Raw genomic sequence first — 27692 nt, 5'->3', positions numbered from 1 at the left:
ACAAAATGATAAATAAAATCTAATAAATAAAATATAATAAATTGTTCCGATCTTTGAAATGAGCACACAAAATGATAATAAAATATAATAAATAAAATATAATAAATTGTTCCGATCTTTGAAATGAGCACACAAAATGATAAATAAAATCTAATAAATAAAATATAATAAATTGTTCCGATCTTTGAAATGAGCACACAAAATGATAAATAAAATCTAATAAATAAAATATAATAAATTGTTCCGATCTTTGAAATGAGCACACAAAATGATAAATAAAATCTAATAAATAAAATATAATAAATTGTTCCGATCTTTGAAATGAGCACACAAAATGATAAATAAAATCTAATAAATAAAATATAATAAATTGTTCCGATCTTTGAAATGAGCACACAAAATGATAAATAAAATCTAATAAATAAAATATAATAAATTGTTCCGATCTTTGAAACGAGCACACAAAATGATAAATAAAATATAATAAATAAAATATAATAAATTGTTCCGATCTTTGAAATGAGCACACAAAATGATAATAAAATATAATAAATAAAATATAATAAATTGTTCCGATCTTTGAAATGAGCACACAAAATGATAAATAAAATATAATAAATAAAATATAATAAATTGTTCCGATCTGGGAAACATTGTTACACATCTGGGAACAATTGTTACACAAAACTTGAGACGCGTTGGATGATGAAATATAGCGTTCGCCGCTCCATGTTTCGTATCCAAGTTTGAATCCCGGCAGTGGTTGGTTGATACGAATTCTGCTCCCGCCTTGCATTGACCACGTTGCTGAGGTAAAAATCGTCAGTGGTAGACGGATCATGAGTTAGTATTTTCTTTTCGTCGGGTTAACAGTGGAATGTTGTCGTGGTTTTCCTCTTCATTTTAACAAAAGTTTGGTTTTAATCCACGAAAAATGTCTCCTACGAAGGCTAATTCTTTCCACTGTTAGATTCAAGAGTTCCCTCGTCTTCAGGATTGGGTTTAAAATTGTATGGCTGATTAGATGAATACTGATAATTGTAATCTCAAAATAATTTCGGCTGTGCTACGACGGATATAATATTAAAAATAAAGTAACTGACTAAATAACACAGCTTATAAAAAATAATTCTCACATAGTGCACATTAATCCAAATTACTGATAATCTCTTTGTAATATAGTTAATAAAAGTGTTATTTTATAATTGTTCCATTCTTTAAAATCCTACTTTTCATAAAAATATAGCAAAGAAAAAATTTACATAATTATTTTGTTTTACAAAACACCTTTAATTCTATAAAACGAGAGCTAATAAAAAATTTACATTATTATTGTCTCATTCTTCAAAAAACCGTTGGTTCCATAAAAATTGAACTAAGAAAATTTCCCAAATGTCTAATCGAAATTTTTCTACGTTTTTTAATGTTCATGTTGAAGGTGTCCTTTAATATCATGTCATATTTTAAAACATTAAAATCTTAATAGCCAGCCATACGGTATCAATTAAAAATATCGAAAACCTATTTTGCCAAAAAACTTTGAATAATAATATTAAGTAAATATATAAGTAGTAAGCAGAGGTTTTGGTGCGGCGGAACTTATTTCTGCCCGCCTGGAAGTGACGTCATCATGGAAAGTCAATGGATGCTTATTTCTGCCCAACCGGAAGTTGCTTATTTTGGCCCGCCTACAAACCGGAAGTTGCTTATTTCTGCCCGCCTGCTTCGTCTGCAGCGTCAAGGGGAGCTTATTTCTTTTTTTTCTTAAGCCTAATATATTTTTAGTTTCGGTTTCTGTTTTTAATTTAGTTTCGTTTTTTAAATATTTTTTAATTTATTAGTTTTTTTGAGGGTGGCAACACTTATCATTTTTATATTAGTTTCTAAGGATGGCAACACTTAGAAACTTTGTTATTTGGGGAGATATTGTAGATTATGAAGTAATGACGTCATCTTTTATTACATAATGCATAAATGATATCATGCTTTTACTCTAGTGGCGCCATCTATGTGGGAATGTTAGAAATAAAATAACTTTAAATCTATTTTAATATTTAAATCTGTTTTAATATTATTTATTAAATATAATTAAGGCTGAGGATCGAACTCACGCCATCAAAAAGCCTTCGTGGGTCAGTAGTTGGATATCATAACCACTGACCCACGAATGCTTGGTTAGATATGTGTTAATAAGTTAAACTTTTGTATTCTGAACACGTGTATAAATGAAAAGGATTTGATATCGATATCATCCTGCAGTTTCATCGATATATTTTTCACTTAACCTTTGACAGTTATTAAATAATTATTTCTGCCCCTCTTAATGTTATGATAGCTTTCTCTGGGTGGCAACGGTACTGACCATACACATGTTAAGATTTGACGTGTTTTGTGTGATAACACAACTACTGGTTACAGAGCGAGTCATTCTGATAACATATAACAAGCTAGATCTTGGGCTATGACGCATGTGTTGAATTCAGTTCCTTTCACTTGCGCTGGTAAATAGTTAAGCATGTGACAGTTTAACATTTTTCTGATTGGTTGTTAGAGTTATACTTTCATGATTTGGCAACTAGAAGGATAGAGTGACTTAATTTCCCCTACCCCCCTCTTATATTAGTATTTCACTTGTTCTTCTGTTGTGTCTCGATTAAGTTTTTGAAAACTTTTTTCAATTAACCATTTCGTTATGGACGGTTATTTAAAGAGAAAACATGCTGAAACTGAAGTAAGTACTATTGATTTCTTAGTAATTTACTATGCTTTTAAATTTATTGTTAATAGAATTGTTTTATTTTAACTTCTAGCACTAATTCGTTTTTAGGCAGAGCATGTGACAAAACTTAGTTAACTTTAATAATTTTATAACTACGTTATTTTTATTATATTGATGATTAATAGTATATTGATAATGTTAAATAGTATTATTTCTAAAACTACTGAGATGCGTTAATCTGTATCTTTAATTAACCAAGATAAAGTAAATTGTTTTGTACATTTTAATTAATTATTTTTATTTTGTTAATAATAAAAATTACTCATCTTCTTAGTTACAAATTAGGAATAGTTATTATTTTTTTTCATTGCGTAATCTAAATGAAGTTAATATTTCTTAAATTAACTTTCTATTTGTTAAAATTTATTAAGTATGTCTACTGTGAATATTAAAAGTATTAGAATTAAAGGTATATTAATTTTAAATTAATAAATATTAGTTTATACGATTAGGTATTTTTATCCCTATCGTTTGGATTTACGGCTATCAATGTTGTCATTTTTGAACCCAGAAGACAATGGAACTCCTAGATCTTGAGACAATACATGTCTTCGAAGTGGACTTTGTGTGTACCCATGTTATATGAGGAGGAAGACTACGAAAACCTCCTACCCTTAGTCCGACGACAAATAGTGGGATTGGTTTCGTTAACCAGTATCCTGTGAATGTACAGAGATCAGAGGAAAACTTAAGGTTTCAATAAAATAAATTTGAATAATTTAAGAAATACTATATGAATTCTAATGGTGTCATCTATACTTAAAATGTTAGAAAGAGACTATATTAATAACTCTTAATTTTAGTTATTTTTTAACGTAAATACAGTTGATATAAATGGCTATAATTATTATTTACCTATTTAATATTACCTATTATTAACCTATTCAATAAAAAATACACCCTTTAATAATTAATACCAAAAAGTTTCATAAAAACTAGAAACTTATTACAAAAATATAAAAATTATTTTTGAAAAACTAGAAATTTTTCACAAAAGTAAAATTATTTTCTGAAATATTAGAAAATCTCCCTCAGTAATAAAAATTTTTTCTAAAAACTAGAGCATTTTGTTAAAAAGAATAAATAACGACATATTTATATTATCAATTATATATTAAATTTCCTTAAAATTTCAAATGAATTATTTTAAATCTAAGAAACATGTAATGGGAATTTTTGCCGCTTTAAATTCAATTATATTAAAAACATGTAATGGGAATTTATCGTTTTATTACGTCGTTTTATTCAGTTATTACAATATACGATTCATTTATTACAATATTATTACAATTACGTCGTTTTATTCATTTATTTCATTGTTTTATTCGTTTTATTACAATTTAATATTATAATAATGCAAATAACTTACTTTATTTTCAAATTAGGAGGTAATGTTAAACTAACTATAGCCTTTCTATTTGAAAGTATATATTTAAATGATACTGATTACAGAACTTGAACATGTTATCTATTTCTCACAAAATTTTACAAAGATAATGTCTGTCCGGGACGTTTGGGGCTCATCCACGTTTTATCAATTAGTCATAATAACATAGTGCTTCATACTTGTTATAGAACGTGGGAATAAAATTGTTTCTTAGAAAATTGTTAAGAAACATATGATGTATGCTCGCAGAAGTGATTGGGTGAAACTTTGAATATAATGTTATTTATTTTATTAAAATATATTTTGTCTTTATTGATCATTTTCACATGTGAAAAAGTTTATATTATCAAGAAAAAATTACACTCTTTAATAATTAATAGAAAAAGTTTCAGAAAAATATATAGAATTTTCTGAAAAACTAGGAGATTTTAGCAAAAACTTAAATATTTTTATAAAACTAACAAATTTTTAACAAAAAAAGTAAAAATATTTTCTTGAAAGAGAATTTTTTTTTTGTAAAAGCATAAATATTTTCTTAAAAGATAGAAAATTTTTAACAAAAAGTTAAAATTTTTTCTTAAAAGATCGAAAATTTTTCTAAGAACATAAATATTTTCCTAAAAGATAGAAAATTTTTAACAAAAAGTTAAAATATTTTATTAAAAGACAAAATTTTTTGCAAAAACGTAAATATTTTCTAAAAAGATAGAAAATTTTGTGAAAAAGTTTGAAGTATTTTTATAAAATTAGGAAATTTTTAACAAAATGTTTAAAAGATAGAAGATTTTTTGTAAAAACATAAATATTTTCTCAAAAGATAGAAAATTCTGTTAAAAAGTTTGAAATATTTTTATAAAACAAATAAATTTTTTTTGCAAAAAGTTAAAATATTTTCTTAAAAGTGAACGTTTCATATTTGTTTTTGTAAAAAGATTTATTTTAGACAGAACTCAGGAGGTAAAGACTTTTACTTTGCAAATAAATTCTTAATCGTAGTAATCGAAAGGAGTTATGAACATTATCATAAACATTTTAACTGTGCGTTGTTAATTATTTTTCTTGGTGTCTCAAAATTTTCTTTTTTTTATTGTAGGAAGGAAACAGAAAAAGATTCTCAGCTTTAGTCATTGATTTTGAAGGTTTTCAACTTTCATCAGGGGCATACATTGTCAAAGAACTTGCTTTTCATGCTGTAAAAGGTAATTCCATTACCGGAGTGTGTACATTCCAACCACCGTTTCCGTTTGAAGAACTTCCAACACAACAGAAAATGCAATATTCTTGGACAGTCCGAAATATTCATCAAATAGATTGGAACCAAGGAGAATTACCCTACGTTAAATTTCATACTATGTTGACTTTTTTGTGTGATATGTATTCACATATCTATGTGAAAGGACTCGGAAAACGGAAATTTTTAGAAATTCTAACCGGCAGAGTGTTTTACAGTTTGGAAGATTTTGGCTGTCCTAAAGTAGATGAACTGATACCAACTTTTTCATCGTGCACTATACATTCACTAGATTTTAAGCATTGTGCTCTCGTTAAAGCGAAAGCATTTGGACGATTTCTACAAGACCTATAAATCGGACAAGCACTCGGAATTCAGCATAAAGTTGTTCCTGGAAGTAATATAGTAAATCTTATAAATGACTTTTTTGCGAAATAGAAAATCAGCTCCAGTGGGGGGAAATGTATTTTTAAAAACATTAAACGATGTTCAATTACCAGCAAATTTATATGTAAATAGAAAAATTGTATAGTAAAAATAAAATTTTTAAGAAAGCCGTGATGTATGCTCGCAGAAGTGGCGAGGTGAAACTTTGAATAAAAATGTTATTTATTTTATTGAAATATATTTTGTCTTTATTAAGCATTTTCACAGGTGAAAAAGTTTATATTATCAAGGAAAATGTCACCCATTAATAAATAATACAAAAAGTTTCAGAAAAATATCTAGAACTTTTTGAAAAACTAGGAAATTATTACAAAAAACATAAATATTTTCTTAAAAGATAGAAAAATTTTGTTAAAAAGTTTGAAATATTTTTATAAAACTAGCAAATTTTTAACAAAAAGTAAAAATATTTTCTTAAAAGAGAAATTGTTTTTATAAAAACATAATTACTTTCTTAAAAGATAGAAAATTTTTAACAGAAAGTTAAAATATTTTATTAAAAGAGAAAATTTTTAGTAAAAACATAAATATTTTTCTTAAGAGATAGAAAATTTTGTTAAAAAGTTTGAAATATTTTTATAAAACTAGCAAATTTTTAACAAAAAGTTAAAATATTTTCTTAAGAGAGAAAATTTTTTGTAAAAACATAAATATTTTCTGAAAAACTAGAAAATTTTGTTAAAAAGAAATAAAAATGTTACATTATTTCCTAATTCGTTAAGATTTTAAGATGATTACTTTAAGTTAGATCAATAAATATTTTCTATAAAATCATTTTAACATTAATTTTGAATCATGAAGGCAGGAGAATCCGTTGGTTCTATGAAGCATTCAAAGTGTGGGACAAGGACCCATATTTAAATACTACTTTCTACAAAGTTCATCCTCCATCCAGACTCCCATCTCTATGAATTCGTCGAAAAAACTTTCCAAAAAGCTTGAGATATATGGGACTCGATCACAACTTTCTTAAACACTTCCAATGCATTTTCACAACTGAAAAAAGGAAGATAGATCATTCCACAAATAACAATAAAAAGATGAAAAAGAGTTGTGAAAATGCATTGGAAGTGTTTAAGAAAGTTGTGATCGAGTCCCATATATCTCAAGCTTTTTGGAAAGTTTTTTCGACGAATTCATAGAGATGGGAGTCTGGATGGAGGATGAACTTTGTAGAAAGTAGTATTTAAATATGGGTCCTTGTCCCACACTTTGAATGCTTCATAGAACCAACGGATTCTCCTGCCTTCATGATTCAAAATTAATGTTAAAATGATTTTATAGAAAATATTTATTGATCTAACTTAAAGTAATCATCTTAAAATCTTAACGAATTAGGAAATAATGTAACATTTTTATTTCTTTTTAACAAAATTTTCTAGTTTTTCAGAAAATATTTATGTTTTTACAAAAAATTTTCTCTCTTAAGAAAATATTTTAACTTTTTGTTAAAAATTTGCTAGTTTTATAAAAATATTTCAAACTTTTTAACAAAATTTTCTATCTCTTAAGAAAAATATTTATGTTTTTACTAAAAATTTTCTCTTTTAATAAAATATTTTAACTTTCTGTTAAAAATTTTCTATCTTTTAAGAAAGTAATTATGTTTTTATAAAAACAATTTCTCTTTTAAGAAAATATTTTTACTTTTTGTTAAAAATTTGCTAGTTTTATAAAAATATTTCAAACTTTTTAACAAAATTTTTCTATCTTTTAAGAAAATATTTATGTTTTTTGTAATAATTTCCTAGTTTTTCAAAAAGTTCTAGATATTTTTCTGAAACTTTTTGTATTATTTATTAATGGGTGACATTTTCCTTGATAATATAAACTTTTTCACCTGTGAAAATGCTTAATAAAGACAAAATATATTTCAATAAAATAAATAACATTTTTATTCAAAGTTTCACCTCGCCACTTCTGCGAGCATACATCACGGCTTTCTTAAAAATTTTATTTTTACTATACAATTTTTCTATTTACATATAAATTTGCTGGTAATTGAACATCGTTTAATGTTTTTAAAAATACATTTCCCCCCACTGGAGCTGATTTTCTATTTCGCAAAAAAGTCATTTATAAGATTTACTATATTACTTCCAGGAACAACTTTATGCTGAATTCCGAGTGCTTGTCCGATTTATAGGTCTTGTAGAAATCGTCCAAATGCTTTCGCTTTAACGAGAGCACAATGCTTAAAATCTAGTGAATGTATAGTGCACGATGAAAAAGTTGGTATCAGTTCATCTACTTTAGGACAGCCAAAATCTTCCAAACTGTAAAACACTCTGCCGGTTAGAATTTCTAAAAATTTCCGTTTTCCGAGTCCTTTCACATAGATATGTGAATACATATCACACAAAAAAGTCAACATAGTATGAAATTTAACGTAGGGTAATTCTCCTTGGTTCCAATCTATTTGATGAATATTTCGGACTGTCCAAGAATATTGCATTTTCTGTTGTGTTGGAAGTTCTTCAAACGGAAACGGTGGTTGGAATGTACACACTCCGGTAATGGAATTACCTTTTACAGCATGAAAAGCAAGTTCTTTGACAATGTATGCCCCTGATGAAAGTTGAAAACCTTCAAAATCAATGACTAAAGCTGAGAATCTTTTTCTGTTTCCTTCCTACAATAAAAAAAAGAAAATTTTGAGACACCAAGAAAAATAATTAACAACGCACAGTTAAAATGTTTATGATAATGTTCATAACTCCTTTCGATTACTACGATTAAGAATTTATTTGCAAAGTAAAAGTCTTTACCTCCTGAGTTCTGTCTAAAATAAATCTTTTTACAAAAACAAATATGAAACGTTCACTTTTAAGAAAATATTTTAACTTTTTGCAAAAAAAATTTATTTGTTTTATAAAAATATTTCAAACTTTTTAACAGAATTTTCTATCTTTTGAGAAAATATTTATGTTTTTACAAAAAATCTTCTATCTTTTAAACATTTTGTTAAAAATTTCCTAATTTTATAAAAATACTTCAAACTTTTTCACAAAATTTTCTATCTTTTTAGAAAATATTTACGTTTTTGCAAAAAATTTTGTCTTTTAATAAAATATTTTAACTTTTTGTTAAAAATTTTCTATCTTTTAGGAAAATATTTATGTTCTTAGAAAAATTTTCGATCTTTTAAGAAAAAATTTTAACTTTTTGTTAAAAATTTTCTATCTTTTAAGAAAATATTTATGCTTTTACAAAAAAAAAATTCTCTTTCAAGAAAATATTTTTACTTTTTTTGTTAAAAATTTGTTAGTTTTATAAAAATATTTAAGTTTTTGCTAAAATCTCCTAGTTTTTCAGAAAATTCTATATATTTTTCTGAAACTTTTTCTATTAATTATTAAAGAGTGTAATTTTTTCTTGATAATATAAACTTTTTCACATGTGAAAATGATCAATAAAGACAAAATATATTTTAATAAAATAAATAACATTATATTCAAAGTTTCACCCAATCACTTCTGCGAGCATACATCATATGTTTCTTAACAATTTTCTAAGAAACAATTTTATTCCCACGTTCTATAACAAGTATGAAGCACTATGTTATTATGACTAATTGATAAAACGTGGATGAGCCCCAAACGTCCCGGACAGACATTATCTTTGTAAAATTTTGTGAGAAATAGATAACATGTTCAAGTTCTGTAATCAGTATCATTTAAATATATACTTTCAAATAGAAAGGCTATAGTTAGTTTAACATTACCTCCTAATTTGAAAATAAAGTAAGTTATTTGCATTATTATAATATTAAATTGTAATAAAACGAATAAAACAATGAAATAAATGAATAAAACGACGTAATTGTAATAATATTGTAATAAATGAATCGTATATTGTAATAACTGAATAAAACGACGTAATAAAACGATAAATTCCCATTACATGTTTTTAATATAATTGAATTTAAAGCGGCAAAAATTCCCATTACATGTTTCTTAGATTTAAAATAATTCATTTGAAATTTTAAGGAAATTTAATATATAATTGATAATATAAATATGTCGTTATTTATTCTTTTTAACAAAATGCTCTAGTTTTTAGAAAAAATTTTTATTACTGAGGGAGATTTTCTAATATTTCAGAAAATAATTTTACTTTTGTGAAAAATTTCTAGTTTTTCAAAAATAATTTTTATATTTTTGTAATAAGTTTCTAGTTTTTATGAAACTTTTTGGTATTAATTATTAAAGGGTGTATTTTTTATTGAATAGGTTAATAATAGGTAATATTAAATAGGTAAATAATAATTATAGCCATTTATATCAACTGTATTTACGTTAAAAAATAACTAAAATTAAGAGTTATTAATATAGTCTCTTTCTAACATTTTAAGTATAGATGACACCATTAGAATTCATATAGTATTTCTTAAATTATTCAAATTTATTTTATTGAAACCTTAAGTTTTCCTCTGATCTCTGTACATTCACAGGATACTGGTTAACGAAACCAATCCCACTATTTGTCGTCGGACTAAGGGTAGGAGGTTTTCGTAGTCTTCCTCCTCATATAACATGGGTACACACAAAGTCCACTTCGAAGACATGTATTGTCTCAAGATCTAGGAGTTCCATTGTCTTCTGGGTTCAAAAATGACAACATTGATAGCCGTAAATCCAAACGATAGGGATAAAAATACCTAATCGTATAAACTAATATTTATTAATTTAAAATTAATATACCTTTAATTCTAATACTTTTAATATTCACAGTAGACATACTTAATAAATTTTAACAAATAGAAAGTTAATTTAAGAAATATTAACTTCATTTAGATTACGCAATGAAAAAAAATAATAACTATTCCTAATTTGTAACTAAGAAGATGAGTAATTTTTATTATTAACAAAATAAAAATAATTAATTAAAATGTACAAAACAATTTACTTTATCTTGGTTAATTAAAGATACAGATTAACGCATCTCAGTAGTTTTAGAAATAATACTATTTAACATTATCAATATACTATTAATCATCAATATAATAAAAATAACGTAGTTATAAAATTATTAAAGTTAACTAAGTTTTGTCACATGCTCTGCCTAAAAACGAATTAGTGCTAGAAGTTAAAATAAAACAATTCTATTAACAATAAATTTAAAAGCATAGTAAATTACTAAGAAATCAATAGTACTTACTTCAGTTTCAGCATGTTTTCTCTTTAAATAACCGTCCATAACGAAATGGTTAATTGAAAAAAGTTTTCAAAAACTTAATCGAGACACAACAGAAGAACAAGTGAAATACTAATATAAGAGGGGGGTAGGGGAAATTAAGTCACTCTATCCTTCTAGTTGCCAAATCATGAAAGTATAACTCTAACAACCAATCAGAAAAATGTTAAACTGTCACATGCTTAACTATTTACCAGCGCAAGTGAAAGGAACTGAATTCAACACATGCGTCATAGCCCAAGATCTAGCTTGTTATATGTTATCAGAATGACTCGCTCTGTAACCAGTAGTTGTGTTATCACACAAAACACGTCAAATCTTAACATGTGTATGGTCAGTACCGTTGCCACCCAGAGAAAGCTATCATAACATTAAGAGGGGCAGAAATAATTATTTAATAACTGTCAAAGGTTAAGTGAAAAATATATCGATGAAACTGCAGGATGATATCGATATCAAATCCTTTTCATTTATACACGTGTTCAGAATACAAAAGTTTAACTTATTAACACATATCTAACCAAGCATTCGTGGGTCAGTGGTTATGATATCCAACTACTGACCCACGAAGGCTTTTTGATGGCGTGAGTTCGATCCTCAGCCTTAATTATATTTAATAAATAATATTAAAACAGATTTAAATATTAAAATAGATTTAAAGTTATTTTATTTCTAACATTCCCACATAGATGGCGCCACTAGAGTAAAAGCATGATATCATTTATGCATTATGTAATAAAAGATGACGTCATTACTTCATAATCTACAATATCTCCCCAAATAACAAAGTTTCTAAGTGTTGCCATCCTTAGAAACTAATATAAAAATGATAAGTGTTGCCACCCTCAAAAAAACTAATAAATTAAAAAATATTTAAAAAACGAAACTAAATTAAAAACAGAAACCGAAACTAAAAATATATTAGGCTTAAGAAAAAAAAGAAATAAGCTCCCCTTGACGCTGCAGACGAAGCAGGCGGGCAGAAATAAGCAACTTCCGGTTTGTAGGCGGGCCAAAATAAGCAACTTCCGGTTGGGCAGAAATAAGCATCCATTGACTTTCCATGATGACGTCACTTCCAGGCGGGCAGAAATAAGTTCCGCCGCACCAAAACCTCTGCTTACTACTTATATAAAAATAAAATAAATAAATATCTGAGTGAATTCTCGGTTATTGGTAAGATTATTTAAAGATCTTTTGTCTGTTTCAGCAAATTACACATTTGACACAACGAGAACCTTTAACAAATTATGCTTTTACAGTATCTAATTACTTGGTCACCTAAGGATGATTTTGGGTTTTTCTCACTTATCAATAGGACGCCGGTCAATACCCCGTGTAAAGTTATTTTCAATAATTTATATTCTCAATGCACTTAAGGCAACTATTCCACTGTATATTCTTGTAAAAAAATCAGCCTCACAAATCCATTACATGCTTTCGGAAATTAATTTATTAGTTTTTGAAGATAAATTGAAGTTTGCAAAAGGTACTTGCAAGAGCCACGAGGCATCAAGTACTAATTGATTTTTCATCCTGCATTTACTCTTACGTAAAATTATGTTTGGATTATCCACATTGCGGCATCTAAAGAAGGGTTAACATTTCGCTGAATGCATTTAAAAAAATCCAATATCTTTTTTAGTAAATTAAAAAAATTGTTCCAGTCGGAATATTATTAAATGTCAGCATAAGAGAAGATTAAAAAGTTACTAATTGAGCTGATCTTTCAAGGAAAAAAAATTAGACACTGAATCAAATGTACCTGAAAATAACCATTCACCACATGGCGAGTCAACAAAAAATAGCTACTTAAATTAAATACAGAACCAGTCACTTTCCCCCGCACTGTTATGTTTTTTTTTAAAAAAATCGTTTAAAGAAATGCAAAAAGACTCTGAAAAAATATACATATTTTTTTGTTTAATATAATGTTCATTCAAAATTTTGATCTTTCAGAATCCGTAAGTTTTTGATCAAAAGATTCATGTGGAAGAAGAGATTTTTATCAATTCGCGTGTTTCAAAGTTGTAATGTATACATTAATGTATTTTGCACCTCCCCCCGATATTTAAAAATTTTTAAATTTAAAATCAGCATGTTTATACAACATTTTGCCTCATATTTATTCTATTTTTATAGATGAATTATTTTTTCATAGCCGTAGATTATTCTAAATAGGAATATTTTTTTAACAATATAATGGAGAAAAATAGGAGAGAAAAAATTTTGGAAAAAGTTGTTATTTAACACGTTCACGCCGGGAAAAGTGAAAATGCTGGTACGGGAAAAGAGAAAATACTGGTAGAAGAACTATTTCAATATTAGATAATATTCGGGAGGAGTTAATCTATTCTCAACAATAACAATTCACTGTAAGGAAATTTAACACGGCGAAGAAGCAATTCAATATAAGAATTGCATCCGTTAAAAACAATTGGTAGTTATGGATTTTTATTATTCCCGGAAAAAAACTAAGAAATGAAATTTATTGTTGCCAGTTTTTACTCCGGTGCGCTGCCAAGATGAGACAATCTAGCGTGACCCACCGGTGGGTCACCCCGGCGTGAACGTGTTAAAAGAAAAAAGAAGCTTTTAATATTGTTCACCGACTTATTAAGTTTGAGGAAAAAGCGGCTTTGTTATTAGTGTCTACCGGCCACTGGCTACTAACTGACAGATGTTTCTAAAGGAAGCAGTAAATAGAAATAGCAATCCTCAAAATGAATAATTGGCACTCGAGTCACATGTTTCTAATCTGCGCAATGTCCAGTTTTCTTCCATTTTAAGCAATAATCAGCTTGAAAATTCCACGTTAATTATGTAACTTAAAATAATAATTGTTTGCTGATTTACGGTTCTAAACCCGAATTTCATGTAAAGCAATATTTCACGTTAAACGATTTCGTGTTAATCAGGTTTGATTATATATATATAAGCAGGGTGCTTAGCTTTTTTAAAAAGTGCTTAAAAGGGCTTATTTTTGATTTACTTTTTTGAAAGCCCTTAAAGGTGCTTTTTTTATTCGGAGTTTGTAAAAAGTGCTTAATTTTCTATCTTTCAAAAATAGATTTTTTTTCTTCGTCATGTCGATTGTCGTTCTAAATTGCAAAAAATGCAAGATTTTCACAATTATCTCTGCAGTATTTATCAGAAACTAATTATTTTATCATGATGATTATATAATGTTTTTTTAAATTTTATTGATTTTATGTTTATAAATTAAGATCTTTAAACGATAGAAAAAAATTTTATTGACCCAGATCCTTGTTACAATTTTTTTGTGAGTAAAAATATTTTTTGAGTGCTTATTAAATACTTAAAAAGTACTTATTTTTTGTCAAAAGATCTGGCTACGCACCCGGATAATTCCCTAAGGTGAAAATGCAAAATTCTTACTAACAGTTATTAATCTCACTCGCATAGCTGCCAACTCTTCCGGTTTTCCCGGAAGATTTTATTTTCATATTTAAAGTGCTAGCGAAATTCATGTTATTTCACTAAAATTTTTGAAATATAATAATAATTTTAAATCAGTTTGACCACCACTACATATAAATAATTACAACAAATATATAAAAGCATATTAGTCGTTACGATAGCGAATCTCTATCCGATTAAAATATAAATATATTTTTGAGGAAGATAGTTTTTCGGTAATAGTTTTACTACCACTTGGAAAATCCATTCTCGTAAAGATTGAATGTTGGCAGGTATGCACTCGTATAAGAAGCAGACTTGAAGGAGTAAATAACCTTATTGTGGTTTCCCCAGACCTTGTTACAAATTCCAGAGAAGGAAGGTATTGTACAATTTTTTTAAATTCTTTTTCCCCTTTGACATTCCCTAAGAAAACTATTATGCAATGGCCAATCCTCTTATCTCAAGTAGACTACGGTCGATGATGAAATAATTTTTTGGTGTTTCTGGAAGGCGTTGTCTTCGAGGAAGCTGGTGCGTTTATAGAGATCATCGAATTTTGCGAACGGGGAGAAAAAAAAAAACTCAAAAAAATCCGGTCAATGACAAGATGGTCGTAGACTCGAAACGAATCAAAAACAATCCCACGCTTCGTGTCGCAATGGTACGCATTGACCTTGTTTAAATTTGATTGCTAAGAAGGAAGGATGATTCGGATCTTGATGGCTTTATTTGCCTATTGCCACAGTAACGGGAGGCGTAAATGGTAACGGAAGATCTTTAGAAATAAAACAAGTTTTGTCGGATAGAATTTTAATTAATGGATGTCGCGGATGTAGTTGTCAATACCTGAAAACGTTTACTTTCCTGATTATGACATTTCTAATTTTGTTGAGAAGTAATAATCAATTTATAATTAATGGCAGAAATCGGCATTGCTTATATAGCTCAGAGGAATATTAATAAACATGTATAGATAGATGGTTAAACAATTTATTTATAGCGGAAGTTAAAAAATCACTTTATGTTTATAAAGTAAAAAATTTATAAGAACAAAAATTTTACTATAGCAGATATGCCAACTTGCTCCGGAGAGCAAATATATATTTTAAAGTGGTAGTTTATCAATTGTGATTCTTGGCTTAATAAATTCAATTTAGTAGATTTTTATCCACCACTATTTCTAAATAATTCGTTGGCTTATATAATTTACCACTTAATAGTATATATGTCGTGCTACACCTTTTAAAAAGCAAGCAAAAATAGTCACATAATTACAAAATTTACGTTGTAATAATTTACTGCTTTTTTAATTATTTAGGCGTGTCTGAAGCAGTTGGGATCTCTGCCTATAGCTTCAAAAATAATATTAAAGCGCCATCCTTAGAAAATTGGCAGCTTCGGGTTTTCAAAGCTTATCTGTATTCATCACCTCAGAGTTTTGTAATTTGTATGAAATATTTCTTCCTGTGGTATAAGAACTCAATCAAATTTGACCAAGGATGCCAAATGCTCAGCTCTTTGCAAAACTTTTAAGAATTGGCAGCGAAAAAAATATAAGACTTGTAGAATAAAAATAATTAGTGGTAGAGTAAAAAAAATAAAAATAATTTTACGATTTTTTTGTGCTTTATAGTACGATATTGAATTTTTATAACCGTCGTTGAACAGCCGACCCAGTTTATTGGATTTACGACTACTAATCGTCAACTCCGTAGCCTTGTAATTTTGAACCCAATTTAGAAGACAAGGGAACTCCTGGATCAAGTAATGGGAATTTTCTGCCTACGTGAAGAACTTGTAGATAAAACTAACCAGCATCCACGTTGCATGGAGAGGAAAACCTCCCATGGTTAGCCCGACGGCAAGGGGACTCTAACCCATGATCCGTCTACCTCTGAAAATATTTTACGTCAGCACCGTGGTCGGTGCGAGCCGGATCGATCGAATCTATTCGAGTTCCAGAATTCGAATCAATCAGCCATCGCTGGAATTCGAACCCGGTTCACCTCATTGTAAGGTGAACGCTCTATCCTCTGATCCACCACGACTCACGATTTTGGATTTGAGAAAGATATGATTTAAAATTTTATTAACTACCTCGCGTGGTAAAGAATTAAAAAATGAATAAAAAAACCTCAAAATTATTCAGCGGATGCATAATTTTTAAATGAATTTAAAAAATTACTAATTACATTAATGCTTTTACTCTGTCTTTTACCACTATGACATATCATTAAAAAAGTTGGCAGCTGTGCTACGCAGATAAAGACTGAAAAAAATAATTTAAAAACCACTACTTTGTTTTCGGAATGAGGGAAATATAACTAGCTACCAAGAAAATGTAGCGTATGTACACAGAACTGTGAACAAAGAAAGAAAAGTTCACACAGAACTGTGTGAACTTCTTTCTGAGGAAAAAAAAATTTATCCAGCAACCAACCGGACAGCTGACCTCACGGTGTTAAAAGAAATTCATGACGGTTTGGATAGGGGGCCCGCTTCGAGGCTCAAGTGCCTAGTTTAACTACTATCTGAGGGAAAATATTATTGAAGGCAGTTTTCAATTAAAGAAAAGCAAAAACCATCAACTTGAATTTCGGGAATTCTAGAAATGAAATTGCTTTACTGTTAGTTTCCTCTTTTCGTTCATACAAACAGCCCTGCACAGATTTAATTTTGATTTGTAAATTTTAATGGTAAAAAAAGAAAAACACTAAAAATTTCGTAGTTGTCTCAATTAAACGCTAAGATCAAATATTTAATATGTTTATAAAAATATTAAAATATATGTGATTTTTCCTGCAATCTTGAGTTACACATGTTTTTGATCATAATTTTGCAATCCTTGTAAAATAAATAATACATTTTTAATAAAATTTGTTGATCTATTTGTTAAAGACAAAAAAAAGTCTATGAGAATTTTCTGAAACGTAAGCAATGAATAATATACTTATTTATTTTTTCTTATTTTTTTTTTATTTTTAAAAATGAGAAAATGTTGAATAGTCTACAAAAAAAAAAAAAAAAAACGAATAAAATTTTTTTCCTGCGATATCTTTTAGTTATAAAGTGCACTAATATAAGAAAGTTTTTGAGTAAATACAGGACTGCCAATTTTCTACACTTTTTAGAAAAGTTGTAGCTAAGTTAATGTTTTAATGTATTATTATGTGTTTTGAAAAATTGATTCAAAGGTATTACCGACACCACTATATGTAAATGATTCGAAATTTTATATGAAATGCCAAACTATCCAGCTCTATCGTAGCGAGGCTTTTGAAATATTAGTAAAATCTAATCAAAATTCTGAAACTTTCGTTCTTAGTTTCCTACTAATCCATAAAATATTTTGCAAGAAATTAGTTGTTCGCAAATATTTAAATACCCCCTCGGGGTCTAATCAGGGGTAAGCTAATCCCAGTAACTTAAGTGTAGAGAGCTACCTGGCACGAGTGGTAATTACCAGGACGGCCGGATCTCTACTTTAACAGAGCCACACTTCCGCATATACACACTTCCGCATATACACACATCCCTTTAACTCGCCCCCCTTTTGTATGCATACCTGCCAACATTCACTCTTTTCGATAATGGATTTTCCAAGTGGTAGTAAAACAATTACCGAAAAACTATCTTTATGATAGTTATAACTATCTTTATGGTAGTTAAACAATTACCGAGAACTGTCGCTATTTAAATAGGAGCTGTTCAAAAACAGAGATGCCAACTTGCTCCGCTTTATAAAAAAATATTTCCCAGTGATAGCAAAATTTAAATTATTTCAGTTTAGAATTTTTGATTATAGGTAGTTTTTCCATCACTACCATCATCAAAATTACAAGGCTACGGAGTTGAACGTTAGTAATCGTAAACCCATGAACTTGGGTCGGCTGTTTAACGACGGTTATAAAATAAAATTAAAACAACAGGGCTCAACTTAGCAATTGCAGGAGACTCATCCGATATTATGGTTTAAATTTGAACCTATTTTTCTGGCAGAGAAGTGATTTTTTTCTATAATCTTTGATTTATTAGATTTTTTTTCTTTCTGTAGCAACCACATTTACCAAATAGTCAGCAGTGCGAAGGCCAGACGGTTCAACTTCACGACCGTATTTGTGGATGAAAGAGACGGAGACGTGGAACCTAACAACGAGCTACTCCCAGAAGGACCCCCTAAGGTACAACACGACGGCTACATCGTATACCAGACAGCAGTGCACTATGACTACCAACTACCAAGCGCACAAGTGCAATGGAGGTATGCTGCTGGACAACCAGTTGCCACATCCTTGGCATCTCAATCAATACATAGAAGACGAAGGTCTTGAGCTTTAATCTTTAATTGAAAAATCACTAAACTCATGTCTTCTACATGTTCAAAATCAAATTCTCATACTAATTTTTTTAAATTTCGTAATCCACACATAGGCCATAGGCTCTTCTGGAGTTGATTACAAAAGTGTTTCGGAAAAAAATATGCTAACAATTTAAACTTTAATACTGTTCCTTGCGCCACATTTTGTAGAAAAGTATCTTTCAAAAATAGTTGCAGGAAATTCACACTTAATTTAAATTAATAAATTATAATGTGACTTACTTTTAGTTTTTAAAAAACATTATAAACGCATAATTAGAAATCAAAATATTATCACATTTTATGGTCATGAAAGTCTTTGATTTGCTTTAACAAATTTAAAGTAAATAAATATCTGAAAATAAAAATATCAAAATAAAATGACATGAAGTATTACAACAGAGTCAACAGTTTTTCCATGTAAAATATTTCAAAACATTTCGTACTTAAAGCAAGATTATTTACATAGAGTGAGTAAAAGAAGTGTTTCAATTATTTTTATCTAATCCTGTAATTTGGAGAATACAGTCTAGTCTTACTGAAATATCTTAAGTTATTGTGTCATCAGATTTTATCTTTTTGAAAAACTACATGTGAGAGAACAATAGTTTTGGTTATTAAAAGGTTTAATAAATAGCAGCGTAATGAAGTGACATTTTTTATTTCTTAATTCTTGAAAGACTCCTTTAAGATATTATTTTTAAAAATGAATTATTTTTCTCCTAAAATTCACTATAGGTATCTTGAAAAACAAATTTTATTTCTGTCATCACTAAATCATGAATCATAAAATAAAAGCGAATGAGACGAAATTCAAATGTAAAATAAGAGCTGCATCGGTTTTAATTTCTATCGCTACAAGCGTTAAGAGCTTTGATAAGCGATTCACTATGTTTTCGAAGAGACATTTGATCCGACCTTTTTCTGCATAATTAATTTGACTTTGACATTTCTTATGATGCTTCTTACGAAACTTTTACTATAAAATGTCATATATGATGTATTTTTTTTAAAAAAGACAAACAAAAAACTATACGGATTTTTGACATGTTTCTGAGGATGGCCTATTAGCGCCTCTTCAATTGGCCCATCTATCATAAAAAAGTTTTTAGAACATGATGTTACAATAAGTTTATATATATATATATATATATATATATGAAATTCAAACTTTTAACTACTCTTAGTCTCTTCCTGTCAACTTCAATCTAACCTGGAATCTACAGAATAAGTTCGTAGAATGCGTTAAAACTTGAAAATTGCATATTTTTTCATGAAAATTAATGTCTTTATGAATATTTTTGTAGATCTACACGTAAATTTTTTTTTTAATTTAGTCTTAATTTCAATGTTGAATTAACCCAGAATCTACCTAATAACTTAGCCTAAAAATGGGCTAACGCTTTTAACATAAATGTCTCCTTTTTTTTACACTTTTGTTTCTTAAAAAAAAAAATTTTTTTTGATTTTTTAGATGGAAATTTCAAGCCTATTCTATAAGATATAAAAAAAAAATACAATTTGACTAAAAAAATTTCGACAAGTTAGGGTTTACAATGACAATTATTGCGACCTGAAAATTTGAATTTTGAACGATAGTTCTTTTATGTTTCAATCCAATAGTCAACAGTATAACACACCACAGTAAATCCTGAAATTGTTGAATTGTTTACTAATGACGTTTTAAATAATGTTTGTAATTGTTTTTCAGACCAATCGTTCGTCGTCAGTCAGAGGAAGAAGAGAAGCCTGTTTGTGCAGCAAGAACTAGATTTGTCCCACCTCAAGCAGCACTGAATGACAACTCAGAGTGGAAATATATTGTCAATGTTCAGAATAAAGATGTTCGTTTCAGGCAAATTATTCGAGTGGATGTATGCGAGTGAGTAGAAATATTTAGTCATTTTTCAGAATAAAGATGTTCGTTTCAGAAAAATTATTCGTGTGGATGCACGCCAGTGAGCAGAAATATATAGTCAATGTTCAGAATAAAAATGTTCTTTTCAGGAAAATTATTTATGTGGATATATGCTACTCAATAGAAATATAAAGTCAACGTGCAGAATAAAAATGTTCGTTTTAGGAAAATTATTTGTGTGGATGTATGCGACTCAATAGAAATATGAAGTCATCGTTTAGAATAAAGATGTTCGCTTTACAGAATAAAATTATTTGTGTGGATTTATGCGACTCCATAGAAATATAAAGTCAACGTTCAGAATAAAGATGTTCGTTTCAGGCAAATTATTCGAGTGGATGTATGCGAGTGAGTAGAAACATTTAGTCATTTTTCACAATAAAGATGTTCATTTCAGAAAAATTATTCGTGTGGATGCACGCCAGTGAGCAGAAATATATAGTCAATGTTCAGAATAAAAATGTTCTTTTCAGGAAAATTATTTATTTTGATATATGCTACTCAATAGAAATATAAAGTCAACGTGCAGAATAAAGATGTTCGTTTTAGGAAAATTATTTGTGTGGATGTATGCGACTCAATAGAAGTATAAAGTCATCGTTCAGAATAAAGATGTTCGCTTTACAAAATAAAATTATTTGTGTGGATGTATGCGACTCCATAGAAATATAAAGTCAATGTTCAGAATAAAGATGCTCGTTTTAGGAAAATTATTCGAGTGGATGTATGCGACTCAATGGAAATATAAAGTCAACGTGCGGAATAAAGATGTTCGTTTTATGAAAATTATTTGAGTTGATGTATGCGAATGAGTAGAAATATATAGTTGATGTTCAGAATAAAGATGTTGGTTTCAGGAAAATTTTTCGTGTGGATGAATGCGAATCAATAGAAATATATATTCAATGTTCGGAATAAGGAAGTTCGTTTCAGGAAATTTATTAGTGTGGATGTATGCGACTCAATGGAAATATAAAGTCAACGTGCGGAATAAAGATGTTCGTTTTATGAAAATTATTTGAGTTGATGTATGCGAATCAGTAGAAATATATAGTTGATGTTCAGAATAAAGATGTTCGTTTCATTTAAATTATTCGAGTGGATGTATACGAGTGAGTAAAACTAATGCATATTATCTTAAAATTTGTTGTTTACGTAGCACTAGAATTACATTAATCAGCAATTGGCGAAGGTTTGTGGTTTATCCAAAACAAATGTGATCCAAAAACAATTACTGGCGTATGTGTTTATAATATAATTAATATGTTTACAAACTTTTAATTGGCTAACAATGAAAATTGTGAATTTACTGCTTACTACTGAATGGGCTAATTTTTACCCTTTTTTTATTCCTTCCCCCCACTATATTAAGACAGAGATACCACCTAACTCTGGAGAGTGGATGCATATTTTTAAGTGGTAGTCTTTGAATGTATGGTTCTTAGTTTAGTAAATTAGTATTATAGTGTTTATACTCACCACTACTTCTAAATAATTCATAGGCTTATGTGATACGCTGCTTTGTAACAACTGAACCGTGTTGAGTCTTTTAAAAAGTTGGAACAATTAACTGGAATATCGATTTTATTAACGATCAATTAACGATTATCGATTTTAGTTCTCTACCGTTTTCAAAATAATTTCTGGAATCCGGAGCAGTTGTCATGTCTGTTAAGAGTTATTCACAACTACTGTTATTATTTGAATTTGCTATTATTTGAATAACGGCTGCTTCCTTGATGCTTTGATGACCCTCTTTTTTCACAAAAAAATCTGTCCCAATTTAAATGTTGTAAATTTCCCACCTTTATGCCGATGTGAGCGTAAGTTAAGAAACCAAACAAGAAGTTTTTTTTTGTTAATATTTGTTTTCATTTCACACAAAAAAATTGTTCTTAATGGTGTCGAAATTATTTTCGGCTCTATTTTTCTGTAAATGGAAAACAATTTTGATGCCTTTTATGACTAATGTGTTATTCTACTTCATAAAATAGCGTTATTTCGAACAAAATTAAGGTGACGACCAATAACTATTTAAAAACAGTGGTTTTTAATTTTAAATAATAAATCTACCTTTCTGGTCATAATACACTAATATAGTAAAATCTCGATATAACGACCCCAATAGTTCAAATGGAATGTTATAACACCAGATGTGTGAACAAAAATGTGGTAAATATTTTTATGTAACTATTAAGAACTGAGCTAATTTTGACAAACCATGCAATACTTAAAGAAGAAAGACACCTGCAAGAACGATTAGTAATAGCTCATGATTGTTTAGTTATTTGAAATGGTAATTTTTACGTAAAAATACCACTTTAAATAAACATCATAAAAGAAGAGGGCGCTTTGTGAGTAGCTTACAAAATCATGTCGATTCCATAGCTTTTAATTTGAAAATAAAACACTCAGACAGACGAGAACATTCTCAAAAAAAAAAAGAGAATAGAATTTTCAATCAAAATAAGTATGATTGACAATTTTATTGTATCCCTCGAAAAGAAATTTCAGATGGCGAATGCACCATTTCAATAAATGCATATGAGACTTGAGCGGCATGTAAGACTCGAAATGTGCGGCGTGCATATGAGTCTAGAGATATGAGCTGCTTTTCGCGTGTCATTGCAATTTCTGCTTTTGATTAGTAATATTTTGTTCTATAAGTTTTGACTTATAAGTTACAACCAAATAGAAGAATCTGAAGAATCATGAAAAATAGTTGCTATAAAATACCAAAGATACAGTGTGCCCAAACTAAATGAAACCGCCTTGATTTTTTTTTCTGTAGTTGGGCACAACGACCACCAATGAGAACCAAGCATATACATTCAGAAAATCCATATTTTAACACATATTTACAAGGAGTGACTCACTTCCTGCTCTACCTGGATAGAAAAATGCATCGAATAAGTAAACATAAAGTGTCCCATCTACATTAAGTTACTTCAAAAATAGTCTCGAAAAGACCTCCATATTTTTTTAAAATCTATTTTAAAAAAACGCGATGTTGCATTCCATTTGCTTATACGATTCCATAGGTGCTGATTATCTATTTCTAGTTGACGACAAATGCAATAAGAAATATCTTGAAAGGTTTTTAATTTTTAACCATATACATAGTTACAACAAACATCTTTCACCATAGTAAGCTCCAATTAATAATACAACAGCCAAAACTGGCTAGCTGTTGTTGTTGTTAATTTACGTCGCACTAGAGCTGCACAATGGGCTATTGGCGACGGTTTGGGCAACATCCCTGACAATGATCCGAAGACATGCCATCACAATTTTGATCCTCTGCGGAGGGGATGACACCCCCGCTTCGGTAGCCCGACGACCTCAAAACTGGCTAGCAGTAGAATTGATGTTCAACTAACTAGGTAAAGCGTTCCTCATCACGGGTGCTGCGAGAATAAAGATATATTTTTTTAATGGCAGGCACAGAACTCTCGTTTTTCGTGTTGGAAGATGCCGGAAGTGTTGCTCATTTAACGTTCCCTGGTGGGCACCTTTGAACTAAGTCACGGACGCGAGCAACATTACCCACGCCACACTGCCACAGATACCCTTTCATAGGGTGAGCTACATTCACACAAAAGACACACAGAGCGCACAAAGGACACTTCATTCACACACAGAGCGAAGCATCCATGTCCTGGGCGAGAGATTCGAATCCGCAACCATTAGCTTTGCAGTCAGGCGCGCTAACCGCTCCGCCTCCTGGCTGGCAATAATAGAAATATCAAATGAAGGTTCCAAGACCGAACACCTTTTATAAATTCTAGGTAGACAATTGCATCAATTTTAGGAGACGCTTAGAAGATGCAGTCAAAATTCTGCAGTCAGACTAAAACTGCTTCTTACGTATTTACAGTCTTAATAGGAAAGGACCATCACGTTTCTTTGAGATAGAGGTCATGAGAAAAGACAGGCCAATCAAGACATTTCAAAAATTAACATGGTGAAAGTTTTGGAGGCAGCGTAAGTGGAGACATTGTCCTGCTGGGAGATCGAACTTGGATCACCAATTTTCTCTGCAAATTGCAATATATGAAGTTTTAGAATTTATTGATTATCGGCTATCTCCAGAAAGTCTCAGGGAGGAGCTAGCTTATGTTTTCCACAATACCTGAAGCCTTTCCTCACAATTAACTTTGACAGTAGCGTTTACAATTTTTTCAATACATAGCGATGTTAGTGAGATATCTTGAATAAAACCGTCAAAATACAGTACTTCAGATTTCATTTTTTGACGTTGGAGCCGAAGCTTAGGATTGCCAGATTGAAGCATTACCGAAGCAGCTAAGAAAAAAAAAACCTTTATCTAAGTTAATTTTTTTTAACAAATTGAGATCCCTAACTTCTGGTCTTTGGATACAATTTTTAAAAAAAATTATAAATGACTGAATAAAGTAAAATAAATAAGTATAACAATAACATAACTCTAAATAGCTGATAATTTTACACGTAATTTTAGTTTGGTATATATAATAACTCAAGTTTCCATGCTCAAACGAAAATTTATTTTTTTCCCTCTTATAAAAGTCAAGGAAAATAAAATTAATTGATTTGTACCGATTATTTTAATATGCACAAACACTATTTTTCTCGCTTTATGTTTCACGCAGTTTTAAATTACTTTTAATGAATATAAAACGTGACCATGGAATACATATCTCCTTCTTAGAATATATTTCTATAAACAATAAAGAAATGCAAATTGAAAACGGTAATCGAGTGATAGCAGCCGATAATTATCTGATATTCTAAATAAGTAATTACTCCTATCATAAATTAACAGCCACCAAAACGTGATTTCCTTTGACCTTGAAAGGGCAGCATAGTTCACTGCTAGAACAAAATGTAGTTATTGCCCTTTCCACGTGATTTAAATTAGGGTTAACTTTGATTGAAACCTTGGCTACTGAGAAACTGCTGGCATTATTCGGGAGCAGCGTTTATTGCTAGAGTTGTAATTTTAAATGATTGAATGTTATTAGATAGTCTATCATAAAAATGAGAAAACAAAAAAAGTTTTCTGTTTCTTTATTTGAATTTATTGTGAGAAAATAAATTTTATCAAGGCATATTTGGATAGAAATAAATAAAAATTAGAGTAAACTATGTCGAATAAGTTTATAAACATGAATTTTGTTAGAACTAATAAAATTTCTCTCATAAAGCGAAGTAAATTAGCATGAAAGTCTATGGTTGCCCTTGAAAATTAGACGCTGGTCTGATAAGGCTATCAAAATATTTGGTATTATCAAAAAATTATGAAAATATTTGATATTCAGTTGAAAAACGTTTTTAACAATTAATAACTTTTAAAAATTGAATATTTTTGGAACAGTGCTGGCGTAAAATATTCGTCAGGTCAACCGGGGGAAAGTTTTGGGGGTTTTCCTCTTCATAAAACGCATATTCGGGTGAGTTCCCAATGAAAGTCCTCCATGAAGGCTAGTTTATCCCAATCCTTAATCCAGGAGTTAACTCTTGTCTTCTAGGTTGGGTTCAAAGTTGCAAATCTGCGGAATTGAATATTGACAGTCACAAACTCAAAATAGGACTATTTCAAAAACTGTTATAAAAAACTAGAACTTCACATTATTTATGCAATTTCTTATGAAGCATTTCTTAAAACTAGAGGGCCGCGCCCCCTGTTCGCTTACGCTCGCCCAACCCCGAAAATTGCTACGCAATCTTATATGGTTTAATTCGCAAACCAAGCTCGCTTCGTCGCTACTAACTTAGGTACATTGCAAATGCACGAAATTCTAAGAATTCAAAACAATCATACAAATCCATATAAAAACTTTTTTTTTTTAAATTCCATCTTTTTAGTAAATACTAGGTCATTAAAATAAATTTGAATTCAAATAAATGACATGTAATTCGTTAAACCTATTAGAAATGTGCTATAGTATAATTCGTCATATAAATCAAAAATCGTCAAATAAATTCGTAATATATAAATTCGTGAAAAAAAGCGCTTTCGACAAAATACTAAAATAGAGATCTATCGACAAAGACTACTCACTTCTGCCTAGCTTGATAGTATGAGATTGTCGCAGCTGATGCTCTCTGGTTATTTCAGTTTCCGTTTTCAAAAGCACTATATTTTGAGCCACCTCAGCTAAATTTCGCATGTGAAATTTTTAGCGGTAATCATTGGTCGATTCGCCGTGTAAGAGAAATAGTAACGTAAACAAAACAAAGCAAATGTTGCCACCGGCGGAAAAGAAATAAAGTCAAAATTTGGGAGCCACGTAAGAGAATTATATATATTAGATATATTAAGCACGTTAAGGTTTGTATGTAAAATGTCGAATAACGCAGAAGTTGAATTATGTTTTCCACTTCTAAAATATTATGTTATTACTGGCCTGTGGACACTAACCCTGTGCACAGGCATGACACACTCGACTAAAAATATAGAAATTTAATTTATTTTTATTTATTTATTGTCTCTTTATTTTCTTATCGTAACTACCACTCTGACTTTAATGTCAAATAACTCTTACTTAATACAAAATAATTTTTTAAATAAAATTTAATTGTAAACTGAAAGAAACATGCAATGAAAAGTTGCTAATTTTGATCTCATTTAGTAAAATTATAATTTTTATTAGTTACCACATTTTTATATTTAGTCGACCGTGGCAATCTTTTGTATAGCAGTTAGTTCCTATAAATTCATTGTTCATAAATTGAAAAAAAAAAGGCAAGGGTAATCAAATGTGACTATTAACAAATGAGGTAAGCATATTCATTCATAGTTTTATAACTCCTATTAATCAAAACGAAGACTAAAAATTATTTAATATTCCAATTAAAGGAAAAGTTAACGAAGTTACTTTACCGCGAAAGTCTTGTTTTTTATTTTTTTTTAGAAATATTTTTTTCTATTTAAAGAGTTTTGTGATGGCCAAATGAAATGTACTTATGACC

The 27692-nt window shown here is 29.2% G+C and overlaps 3 protein-coding genes across 4 annotated transcripts in view; 2 read left to right on the top strand and 1 right to left on the bottom strand.

Moving 5' to 3' along the window:
• LOC107457429 (uncharacterized) overlaps positions 1-27692 on the top strand; it is a 78065-nt gene that overhangs the window by 45697 nt on the left and 4676 nt on the right. The window contains exons 3-4 of one of the 2 annotated variants that reach the window (XM_043052286.3): positions 18518-18787; positions 20532-20702. In XM_043052286.3, coding sequence (XP_042908220.1) covers positions 18518-18787; positions 20532-20702 — 441 coding nt within the window. The remainder of the gene's footprint in view (positions 1-18517; positions 18788-20531; positions 20703-27692) is intronic. The other variant, XM_043052289.3, reaches the window with a different exon arrangement.
• On the top strand, positions 2102-6020 carry LOC147808673 (uncharacterized). The gene is made up of 2 exons (XM_087163518.1): positions 2102-2731; positions 5260-6020. Exons 1-2 carry the CDS (start codon positions 2693-2695, stop codon positions 5749-5751), a joined length of 531 nt encoding a protein of 176 aa, XP_087019644.1. The 5' UTR covers positions 2102-2692; the 3' UTR covers positions 5752-6020.
• On the bottom strand, positions 7716-11634 carry LOC147808672 (uncharacterized). Its single transcript, XM_087163519.1, has 2 exons — positions 11005-11634; positions 7716-8476 (listed from the first exon to the last, which is right to left on the bottom strand). Exons 1-2 carry the CDS (start codon positions 11041-11043, stop codon positions 7985-7987), a joined length of 531 nt encoding a protein of 176 aa, XP_087019645.1. The 5' UTR covers positions 11044-11634; the 3' UTR covers positions 7716-7984.

Source organism: Parasteatoda tepidariorum, chromosome 5, assembly GCF_982258835.1.
Source record: "Parasteatoda tepidariorum strain Cologne lab strain chromosome 5, Ptep-v5.0, whole genome shotgun sequence".
In the NCBI taxonomy this organism is placed as follows: domain Eukaryota; kingdom Metazoa; phylum Arthropoda; class Arachnida; order Araneae; family Theridiidae; genus Parasteatoda; species Parasteatoda tepidariorum.
This window is presented reverse-complemented; position numbering and strand designations above follow the sequence as displayed.

Coding starts and splice junctions, on each gene's coding strand:
- LOC147808673 (XM_087163518.1), top strand. CDS start 2,693: ATGGACGGTTATTTAAAGAGAAAACATGCTGAAACTGAA. Junction 2,732..5,259: donor GAAAACATGCTGAAACTGAA/GTAAGTACTATT, acceptor TTTTTATTGTAG/GAAGGAAACAGAAAAAGATT.
- LOC147808672 (XM_087163519.1), bottom strand. CDS start 11,043: ATGGACGGTTATTTAAAGAGAAAACATGCTGAAACTGAA. Junction 8,477..11,004: donor GAAAACATGCTGAAACTGAA/GTAAGTACTATT, acceptor TTTTTATTGTAG/GAAGGAAACAGAAAAAGATT.